Source organism: Rana temporaria, chromosome 6 (assembly GCF_905171775.1).
Source record: "Rana temporaria chromosome 6, aRanTem1.1, whole genome shotgun sequence".
Classification (NCBI taxonomy): Eukaryota; Metazoa; Chordata; class Amphibia; order Anura; family Ranidae; genus Rana; species Rana temporaria.
In genome coordinates, this window is record NC_053494.1 from 140,342,226 (window position 1) to 140,354,478 (window position 12,253).

General features: G+C 38.7%; 1 protein-coding gene across 1 annotated transcript in view; it reads right to left on the reverse strand.

Moving 5' to 3' along the window:
- ERBB4 (erb-b2 receptor tyrosine kinase 4) overlaps nucleotides 1-12,253 on the reverse strand; it is a 1,211,692-nt gene that overhangs the window by 43,687 nt on the left and 1,155,752 nt on the right. Inside the window, exons 24-25 of the mRNA XM_040358486.1 lie at nucleotides 10,838-10,935; nucleotides 3,117-3,287 (exon numbers count right to left, since the gene is read on the reverse strand). Of these exons, the coding sequence (XP_040214420.1) occupies nucleotides 3,117-3,287; nucleotides 10,838-10,935 (269 nt within the window). The remainder of the gene's footprint in view (nucleotides 1-3,116; nucleotides 3,288-10,837; nucleotides 10,936-12,253) is intronic.

The window sequence follows — 12,253 nt, forward strand, 5'->3', positions numbered from 1 at the left end:
TAAGTTTACCCACAAGACCAAGATGACCATCTTCCAAGATTATTCTACAAACTGAATGTCAGTATGAAACTCATGATGTCAACTTTTCAGTTCCACCCATAAGAACAAGATAGGCTAATACATTTCTTGAAATGCCTTTGTATATGTATTATGTTCCAGCTCAATGTACGATGAAAGGAAGATCAGTTATGGTCTGAAACACATCCAATTTGGCAGCTGTGCAATCTCCTGTCACAAAATCTGACCTCACAAACACATTGGAATAGTGTCACAAATACAGAATAAACAGTCTGAAAGAGGAGTAGCTCAAAAGAAAAGGGACGGATGAGAGGCTGATGGGTGCATTTTGTTACATCAGCTCTTCATCCTCCTGCACAAAGCGGCAATCAAGGCACATTCTGTGTTTCCCAAAGAGCATCATTGAGGGTACAAAAAAAATATTTTTTCTAGTTCATGCCTTGAACGTAACATACTGAAAACTAGAAATTCTTTTACTTTTTTTGTGGCTGAATAGCAAGCTGATGATAATTTCTTTCTCTTTCCTGTGCAAATGCTTCATGGCACTGCCATCTGTAATTGAGCTCCTTGTCTGGTCTTTTTTTGAGCTTTGAATGGAGCTGATGAGTAAACTAGAGTACGACGCGGCTCTGACCACGCAGGAAGCACTCCGCTTTCTCCTGCCCAGCTGTGTTGAGATTACACACATGCCAAGCTGCATGTTAGGGCAGCAGTTTCACCCATACTAGGTGTCAATAGCTCCCATTAAGTTTGTTTTTGAAAATATGAATGATTGCAGACACCGAGAATAATGTAAGCAAACCAGTGGAATTCAGTTTATTTCATAATCATTAAACTAGCTACATATCTTTTTTGTAGAAGATTTTTTCAATTCTATTGTAGTAGACCTACACAGTCTTCAAATATAAACTGTCCCTAAAATTAAGGCCAATTTTGCCTTTAGGTAAAATCCATGTTTCTTTAAAGCATGAATGGCAGTACAGTGCTTGTGCTGGCTAATTTGGGCCTTTGTATAATCTAAAATACCTAGTTGATCCTGCCCGGTGATGCCCTCCCCTCTGTAAACTGACCATGTTTATCATGGCTGCTGATCCCTGATATCATGGTCAGTTTACATACCTACATCATCCCGCTGTCTCCCCTTGCTCCCTCTTTCTCCCTCCTCCCCCCTCCATCCCTGCCTGTTAGCTAATGTTAGTGCCCGCCCCTCCCTTCCTGCTGCTATCATAACTGTGTGATATTGCTACAATCCCACTTAAAATGATGTGCCCAGTGTATGTGTTTTTTTTTAAATATGCCAGTGTATATATCTTATTTCATAGCGGTTGTCACGTGATTGCCCGCTGCTCTCCCCCTCTCCTCCTGGCTGACATCAGCGGGAGATTCTCAGCTCCTCCTGCTATAGTTATCAGATCAGCGCTATGAAATAAGGTGTACAGCGGCATATTTTTTTTAAACACATACACTGTGCACATCATTTAATGTAACAGTGGATTGTAGCAATACACAGTGGGCCAGATTCAGATAGGTCAGCGGATCTTTAGATCTGATTTACGTTACACAGGCGCAAGTTTTTGAGGCAAGTGCTTTTTTCAGAAAGCACTTGCCTCTAAAGTTGCGGCGGCGTATTGTAAATCCCTCGGCGGAATTCAAATTCCGCGGCTAGGGGGGGTGTAACATTGCGCCGTCCGCTAAATTTCCCAGCTTGAATTGCTCTAAATGACGTGGCTAGGACGTCATTGGTTTCAACGTGAACGGAAATTACGTCCATCCGTATTCGCGAACGACTTACGCAAACGACGTAAAAAATTAAAAATTCGACCAGGGAACGACGGCTATACTTAACATAGGATACGCCGCATATAGCAGGGGTAACTATACGCTGGAAAAACCAGAACGCAAACGACGTAAAAAAAAAGCGACGGGCGGTCGTTCGTTTCTGAATCGGCGTAACTCCTCATTTGCATATTCCTCGCGTATACAAACGGAAGCGCCACCTAGCGGCCAGCGTGAGAATGCAGCCTAGGATCCGACGGTGTAAGTCACTTACACCTGTCGGATCTTAGGGAGATCTATGCGGAACCTGATTCTATGAATCAGGCGCATAGATCCGACCGACAGAACTCAGAGATACGACGGCATATCAGGAGATACACAGTCGTATCTCTATCTGAATCTGCCCCAGTGGCTTTACAACCATTTAAATGTTTGTAAAGGGGTTACAGGAGCTCTAACACTTTTTTGCTTTGCTAACGCTAAAGAATAATGAATAGTAGCAATTTGTCTGCTTGGAAATATTGCTCCCCACAGCAACATCACCTTTTAAAATATTTTCAAATTTGTATTGTCAATTTTTACACATTTAGACCTGAATTTTCATTAAAAAAATGTATGTAATAAATGTTTAGTAGTCTTTTAAGTATGATTTTACTGAATACTGCATTTTCATTTATATATATGCTACAACAGAAGCATACTGCTGATAATATCTTAACATATGCAGCCAGCAATAGTTCAATAGCCCAGATGTTTAATAGGCCAAAATAATGTTGTCTGGAAAGCTTCAGCACCTTGGTTAGCTCCAACAGAAAGAAAAAAACAGGGTTGAGAGTCCAACACCAGATGCCAAGTGCTTACAGGGTAATAACAGCTTGAATTTAATTATCTGCTCTGCTATTAGTGTACAGTTGTATTTGTAAAAGTGGACGTTTGGGTAAAACACAAAATCATCACAGACATTTTGTTTAAAAAAAATCACTTATTGTATGGTAATCATTTGAGTTTTTCACATTCATTTGCTATAATGCTGTATTTGCAACTCTACATAGGAATACGCAATAAAAGATAAAAAAAATGCAGAAAATCCAGTTATATATGATGCGTTCTTGAATGTGTGACACATGTAGATAATCTTGATGGAGCAAGTAACAAATTTTAAAATGGCAAAATGGGCTGAAGAATGCCAATAGAAAATAGTGTATTTATAACCCCATATACGATGTTTCCCTCTATTATTAAGTTAAAACATGATTTTACATTTCATGCTGTTTGATCAATAACATAAAATGTCCCACAAGCTTTACAGTGCAATCACTTACCCTGTTGGAGTCAATACGTGCTCTGGAGGTATAAAGGGGAGGTGGGATATTGAAGGCTTGGGGGACAAGATACTCCTCAGCATCTATCATATCTTTTAGATCTTCATCATCCAGAAGATTTTGGAAGAACTTGCTGTGATTGGGACTGGGGAGTTTCATCCGATCATCACCCTTAAAAGGACAGAATATTCTCAATACATTTTACTAATACATCAATGTCTATCTATTCATCTTCTTCTTATCTTTCGTATACAGTATATGTGTATCATACTAAGGATAGGACTTTTTCAAAGTATACCAATATTCCAAAAATAATAATAAAAGCTTTCAGTTAGGCACAAATAAGAGGCTATACAAAATCCACCTGAATGCACCACAGAACAGAATTAAGTAGCCCAAGGAATTAAGATAGACCTTCTACTGCTGTATAATTTGATTTGATCCAGGGGCATATTGACGGAATCCAAAGACCTATGCATCGAACGAGGCTATCCACATTACTGCTTCTCCTTTGCTTTATCTCTCCTTTTCTCTCTAGCTCTGTACAAGAATCAATTTCTGGACCGCGTTTGACAGGGTCTGGTGATTCCTTGTGTGAATTTTTTGGACTGTTACAGTTTGACATGGTATAAAAAGAAGCAGCTGAGCAGTTTCACCTTGAAACTTTGCACAGCTCACAGGAAAGGCCTTTAGAGCCTCATTAGCAGTCTTCTTCAGCCCCCACATGATCCTTTGTGGTTTAATGGGAATCGTTCATCAATATTTAAGAAAAAGAATCATATTTATGCTTAAATACAGCCATAGGCAGTGCAGAGGGCTTGTCTATTTGATGGTGAATAAAACTCTATATCATTTTTATTTAAGAAATGCTAATGGTATCTGCAGTTCCTATCTAATAGTCCTCATCTATCTAAGTCAATACTAAAAGTAACCTCCAACTTGAAAACGATGATGTACAGGGGTGTGGAGCGTGTTGGGGTGGTATGTATTTGGGAAGGCTGTTTAATTACAGCTTGATATTTAGGTGATTGATACTGTATGAACAGGTTGTAAAATTCTTGTGACTGGTGATCAAGAACTCCACAGAAAATGGAGAATGTAGTAAAGAAAATGTCATGTGGGTATCAGCGGCGATTAAAGCCTAATGCCGCGTACACACGATCATTTTTCGGGTTGTAAAAAACAAAGTTTTTTAAAAATGTCATGTAAAACGATCGTGTGTCGGCTTTAGAGCATTTTTCGGGTTCTGAAAAACGTAATTTTTTTTTCCGAACATGCTCTTTTTTTCACAACGTTTTAAACGTTGTAGTTTTTCGGGTTGTAAAAAATGATCGTGTGGGCTTTAACGACGTGAAAAACCTGTGCATGCTCATAAGCAAGTTATGAGACAGGAGCTCGTTCTGGTAAAACTACCGTTCATAATGGAGTAAGCACATTCATCACGCTGTAACAGACAGAAAAGCGCGAATCGTCTTTTACTAACACAAAATCAGCTAAAGCAGCCCAAAGGGTGGCGTCATCCGAATGGAACTTCCCCTTTATAGTGCCGTCGTATGTGTTGTACGTCACCACGCTTTGCTAGAGCATTTTTTTTCCACGATCGTGTGTGGGCAAAGCTGTTTTAATGATGAAGTTGAAAAAAACGTTGTTTTTTCTAGAGCCTGAAAAACGTAGTTTTTTACAACCCGAAAAATGATTGTGTGTACGCGGCATAAGTCCCGCTCAAAGTCTTTAGTTAGCATTGATGAGCATTATAAGGTCTGGGGTTTGCCTTCTGTGTCCTTACAGTGGTGATTTCATGGCAATTAATTTCCTGGTTATCAAAGAGGAAGTGAGAATATCTCTCAGATGGGGACAGAGACAGCAATAAAAACCTTATCTAGATTTGCACCCTTACCCACTTTCCATTACTGTCTTTGCCCCAAGTGATGAGACTTTGCACCTTTTCCATCGAGGTGACCACACAGGAAATGTAGGGACATCTCTACAATAGCTATAGAAACTGCAAAATCGTCAGGAAGATTCTAAACCTTCACCTTCCTCTATTTGTTCAAAGCATACGATAATTCTTCTATGTATAAATTTGTGTCAAATATTTCTATGTACTTAGACCAATTTTACCTACTGCAGTTACACCTCTAAAGTTGGCCATACACTATACAAACTAATTGCAGATTTGCCAAAACTATGTCATGTGAAGACAAAGCATGGCAATCCATTCAAATCACATCCATTTAGGCAGGCCCAATGCACCAAATAGTTTATGGTAGATCTAAAAGAGATTGTACAATTTGATTAAGTAGTTTATGAGCAGACTTTTGGTCCTTTCACATGGGCGGTCCACCCGGCGTTCCACTGATCCCCGATGAGCAGGCAGATGAAGGATCCTTCTCTGCTTACTGTGCTGAGACGAACCTGTCAGAGCCTCACTCTCCTGTCCATTTCTATCCGATCCCGTCCGATCCAATCCACCAGACGCATGGAAAATAAGGTCTCCAACCTTCTGGATTTCACAGGCAGGATTGGATTGCATAGCAGTGGATGTCAGCGGACATGTCACTGTGAATGAAGGCTCCAATCAGGTCTGCCTAAATAAACTGACAGAGGGACCTGATCGGAAAGCCTGTGTGAAAGGGGCCTAAGGGGAGATGAAGAATTACAAAACAAGCTGATAGACAGAACTTTTTTTATTTTAATTATTTCACTGCATATTGAATGTAATTTACTAGTTTCTCTGTGTGTTGGCCTTTATTAATTCTCCCAAACGCATAGCCGGCAAATTACTAAATATTGCATGGATTTTGGTATATGTTTAACTAAACTTGACCACTACGCTCTAGGCAAGTAATTTAATAATTAAACTCTATATTGATTTCATTTACAGAAATAAACTTTCTTAGAAATCAATTTCTGATAATATGCATATTAAAATATGTTTGCATGACTGACTTTCTCATACATTGGCTAAATACTGACAATTAACTGGCCATTTAAAACTGAGCCCTTCACAATGATTCTTACTTAAGTACATCTCACAGGTTTTCTACTTTCTTTAATGGAAAACTTAAAGAATGATTGTTAACATAATCTTAAAAGAAACAGAAATGAAAGTTCTAATAACATTTATTTAAGTCAGTCATTTAAATTGCAGAGCTCTCCTGTAGGACTTGTTCTCTGTGCCCTTTCATATGCACACAGCCACCTGCAGTAGCGCTCGTGATATTATGGTAATTAAATTTTCCATAGTAATAGTGAGAGTGTCACATTGCAATCCTTTATGATATCATGGTCTTACATTATCTTCCACTGTGCACAATGGCTGTAACTTAGAATCAATGAGGACAATGGAGACATTCTTGCACCCGATAATAGCACAGTGTTGACAATAGGAAAGCTGACACAAATGTGCAAGAATAGGTACAATGAACCTGGATTATACTGTAGCAACATGAGGATGAAAATGAAATTGGCTGGTAGGTATTGGAGGACACATGTACATTCATGAGGTGCTAATCCAAGAATTCTTGGAAATGCCATGTCTATTGTGCATATGTTATTTTCTACAAATTCATAGTAATTCAATTATATAGTGTTTTTCCATATGTCTTTTTTTTTTACATACAGTAGTAAAAAATAAATTTCTTTTTAGTTAGGTAAATATTGCATACTAATATTTTATGTGTATTTTTTAAGCTAGAAGTTGACAAGTTTGAATCTGCTATTTATCTGGTAACTTACTGTATATCGCTGGAATTCAGTGTTAATTTAGTTAACGAAAATATTTTTGTCATCATTTTCATCAAGTGCATGTTTTCAGTGACAGCAACTAAATGAAAATCAATTTGAATTTTCATCAATAGACAAAAAAATTGACGAAAACCAATTCCAATTTTCATTAACGAATGAAAATGGAAACAAAAATGTGAGGGAGAGACATTTACTCATGTGTTTTCCTCAGAGCTCTGCCTGTAAAGCCTGTGAGTGTTTCCCCTCCGAGCAAGCATGGTAGCGAATGAAGCATGCTAGCACTGTGCAGCATTACGTGCCTTCCTCAGACGACCATCCAGAGCACTTTCCAGCATTTACAGGCCTTCTCAAATAACTGTCCAGAGAACTGTGTGCATTACAGGCCTTCTCAGACCGTCTAGCGACCACTGTGTGCATTATAGGCCTCCTCAGATGACCATCCAGAGCACTGTGTGCATTACAGGCCTCCTCAGATGACCATCCAGAGCACTGTGTGCATTACAGCCCTCCTCAGATAACCATCCAGAGCACTGTGCATTACAGGCCTCCTCAGATAACCATCCAGAGCACTGTGCATTACAGCCCTCCTCAGATAACCATCCAGAGCACTGTGCATTACAGGCCTCCTCAGACTGTCCAGAGCACTCACTGTGCATTACAGGCCTCCAAACCTTAATACCACAAATAAAGACGTTATTCGATTTTTGCTCCAGGAATATGTAATGAGCTTGGAAATTCTACAGAAATGCTTAAATAATGCATTACAATTTAACTAAACCCAATAGATTTTAGCTGACTAAAATTATTTTATTTGAATAAAATTTACTGGACATTTTAGCTGACTAAAATACAGATAAAACTAAAACAATTTAGCTGACTAAAATATGACTAAAACTCAAATGGCATTTCAGTCAAAAGACTATGACTAAAATTAAATCAAAATTTGACATCAAAATTAGCAATATTTTCAGAATATCGATTTCAGTATCAGGATTTTAGGTTATTTCCAGCTGAATGAGTAAGCTTTGTGATTTTTAAGATGGACACCCATGCCTCTTCTTATAAGGCTGATGTTACACGGGCTATTCTATCACATGGAGAGGCCTTCCATTTACCACTGAGGAATTGATACCTTGCTTAACTCAAATGCTACCAAATCTCTTTAGATAGCAAATGGTCAGAGGAGGAACAACATCTTGCTGGCCTGGCTAGCAAGGGAACAGGTTCCATAGAGACTAATAAGCAGTCTCTTAGAAATCCTGGTGCTAGGGAGTTAATTTTTAGCACCAGGATTGCCCATGTGACATGATTCAATAAAGAATAGAGAAAAAGCCACCTAGATTTTGTAGGAGCAGTCAACAAGTACGGAGTAGTGTTGAGCTACAAATATGCAATGTGTCACCGGCGCAAAAAAAAAAATACTGTTATAAACTAAAGATCTGCTGCAGTACTGTGCACACCTCAAATAAGAAGTATGAAAAATAGAATATAAAAGCAAAATGTGTTACTGCGCCAATCCTAATTATAGTGAACCCAATATTGTTATTCCAAAAAAAAAAGTGCTGTAAACTCAAACCCCATGTGGGAAAACCCACTGTAAATGAATAAACCAATAAGCAATATTAAAAAGCAAACTTATAAAGTGTATGAAAAAAAACAAACAACGATTTCAGTTCAAATAGAATTGAATTCAAATAAAAAGTCCAATGGTCGTGGTGCTCCTTATTGTGAATAGATAAATATGTGGTAATTCTTGCCACCGCTACCAACTTCTGAAATGAACACTCACCAAACCTAGATACAGTATATAGATCTAATAGATATAGATATAATAATAAGGTAGATCTCTCCTCTCCTTACAGCCTCCTCCTCCCATGCATTCATAAGGGTTCTGGTGGAAGCAGTTTGTAATAGCCCAGGTTCACACTGGGTACGATTTGGTACGATTTGAGATGCGATTTCACATGTCAAATCGCATCTCAAATCGGCGGCATTTGCCGGCAATTGTCGGCAATGGCACTGTCCTAATCGGTGCGACGCCGCATCTGCCGCGATTTACATTGAACCCTGCACAGATGGCTCTTAAATCGTGGCCGAAATCGCGGCAAAATTGCAGCAGCGAAATCGCAGGAAAAATCACGGTTTTACCGCGATTTTGAATTCGCAGCAGTGTGAACCTAGCCTCAAATCTATATTAACTCTACTAACAAAACCAAAATTGTACACAGATAAAAATTAAATGGCTTTAAACCCAACTTTTTTGAGAAGTGTTGCTGCTTCTCAGTTTAAACATTTGATATGTTTTCTAGTTTCTACTGTGAATAAAATATGGGTTTATAAGATTTGCAAATCGTTGCATTCAGTTTTTATGTCGATTTTACACAAACTTTAGTCCTAACTTTTTAGAAATTGGGGTTGTATATAGAGTCTAAATTCATTTGACTATGCAATCAAGGGGCCCCAGTAGGTTACAAAACACAGTTTAGCTTAGAAAAATTTAGCTTAGTTTAAATTGCATACCTTTAAACAAGAGGAGGAGAAAGCAATTCACATGCAAGTGGAGAAAGTGCTCATTCCTGTGATTCTTGGGATGAACACTCAATATATGGTGCATGGCAGCACAAGGCTGTTTGTTTCCAATGGTAGTTATTTGGCCAGTCTTTGGAGATACAATTTATGGCCTACAGGCAGGGAGTTTAAACAGATCAAAATATTTTTAAGCTGCACAGTATTTTTTTAACCTACTAGGGATCCTTGACTGCATAGTACATTTTATTCAAAATGTGAAACTAGCCTTTGTCTGCAGGTATATATTTAAAGTGGAGTTCCACCCATAAATATAACATTACATCAGTAGTTTTAAAAAAATGTCATTAGTCCTTTAAGAAAAGTGTTGTTGCTAGGCAGAATAGTTAATCTTCCCTCTTCCTGCACCTAGGTGCTTAAGCTTCACCGCACAGACTCCTGGGAATGTAGTGGGTGTAACTTTCCAGGAGTCTGTGCACTCCCCAGTCTCAAAGAATCATGTGACTTGGACAGTACAGGTGCTGAAACCTGATCTGAAAACTATTACATTGCTTGTGCAGCACTGAGCATGTGCAAGATCTGCAAGGCTGAAATACAGGAAGTCATACAGTCTGGCTTCATGATGCCCACACTTAAGATGGCCCCAGTCAATTTATATTTTATAAAGTGTCTAAATGCTGTAACAACCTAACAAAATGGACCTTAGTTTACAGACTAACTTTACTAGAATACATTAAGCTTGTGTATTACAGGGGTATTTATATTTAAAAAGTGAAATTGTGGCCGGAACTCCGCTTTAAGTTAAACATAGTAGAAGATGTTTTAATGAGACAAGGAGTTTATTTGTTTAGTAGCAGGAATCCTGGCAACATATGCAGGTCAGGAAATAGAATGTTATTCATGTATTAAAGTGTTTAAAGTAAAACTTTGTTGTTGCCCAAATAAACCAATCAGACTATACCTTTCATTGTTCAAGGGAATGAACAGTAGAAGGTCATTCTGAGGCCCCGTACACACGTCCGAGGAACTCGACGGGCGAAACACATCGTTTTGCTCGTCGCGTTCCTTGTGAAGCCGCCGAGGATCTCTGCGAGCCAAATTTTCCCATTGCCGTCAAGGAAATAGAGAACATGTTCTCTTTTTGGCCCGACAAGATCCTCGCGGTTTCCTCGTTGAAAAGTGTACACACGACCGGTTTCCTCGGCAAAAAAAAAACCCAGCAAGCTTCTTGCTGGTTTTTGCCGAGAGACTCGGCCGTGTGTATGAGGCCTGAGACGTGTTCATACCTGAGGCCTAGCCATGGGCAATTAACAGTGATACAATATGAAATGTGCTGCATAACAGTGGAAAAGCTAAGATATTTGTTTTTTTTTCAATTGTACTAGTAGAAACACAGAATACAATAGTATAGTAAATATGGAATGGAATATGGAATATGGAATATGTACCTGTATTACAAGGTATCTTTGTGGGTCCCTCGCCATCCTTGAGAATTCAGCTGCCAGCTCCTTAAACTTGGGGCGACTGTCAGCATCGATCATCCAACCTTAAAAAATAAGTTTTCCAAATTATTTTTCTACACAAGGGCAGCACTGGTAAGGTAAAACCAGACCCAACATACTGTATATACAATTGAAAATAAACCTTATTATTGGGTGTATTTCAAGTAAACCCGGCAAAAATTGACAATAGCATGCCAAAATGATCAGTAGATCTATATATATATATAAAATTGACAACCTCTCTCCTTTTCCATCATCAATGCACATTATATGTTTCAAGGAATTTAACAAACTTTGTTGGAGACTTCTACCTTTCTTGCTCTAAATAAATGTTTGTTTGTTTCACTATGTCCTGTCCAACCTGAATCTAAATGGGAGGAACTGTTTCATTATAAATATCCAGGGCACTCTCTGTGTTCTAATGATAAAAGCTGCAGGGCCTGCATTCCTTTATGAGTATATGAACCTTGGGGAGCTCATGAAAACTGAAGACTTCTGAAAAAAACAATGAGCCCAATCACACAAATAGAAAATGACATTTATGGGGGCAATCTGTAAACCAACAATGAACAGAACAGCTCTAGGTTGGCATATTACATTGAATTTAGCTGAACATTACAGTGCCATAGATTTAAAAGGAAGGGTCATTTTTATTAACATTAAATTATACCACTGTGTAGCAATTGTATATATTGTAAGAGGGACTTTTACAGGTAGAAAAGGGGATGCTACATGCAGTAGTAAGAGGCAGGTGTGACCTATTACTGATAGGCGGTGGCTACTCCAGAGACCAATAATCAAGAATGCAGACAATAGTGTTAGTGCGTGCATGGAACAGCGTGTGGTGATTACGTTTTTTGTGAATGAAGGCAGAAAACCTGCATATATGTACAGTGTTTTCTGGAAAAAACGTGGCATTATTCATGTGGATTTTCTACCCCCGTGGTGCCACTATTAACAGTAAATATTACTGTCGTGTTCTGAGTGATGTGCATATGCATCTGTGGAAAAAAACGTCTGGTTTGAAGGACTGTTTCTCCAGGACAACGTACAAGCTCATACTGCTCAACGTACTACATGCACATTACAGCAACTCGACTGGGAGGTATTGCCACATCCCCCTTACAGCCCAAACCTTTCTCCAAGTGATTTCCACCTGTTTAGGCTCCTAAAAGAGTTCCTCGGAGGTCAGCACTGATGACAAAGTGAAGCCGGCTGTCCTGGGATGGTTCAGGCATACAGACAATCCTTTCTATGCTGAAGCTTTCCAGGCATTAGTTAAACGCTGGGATAAATGTATAAATGTAGCAAGTATGTTGAATAAATGCAGTTTCCACTTGAAATTTGTTCTTTTATTAAATA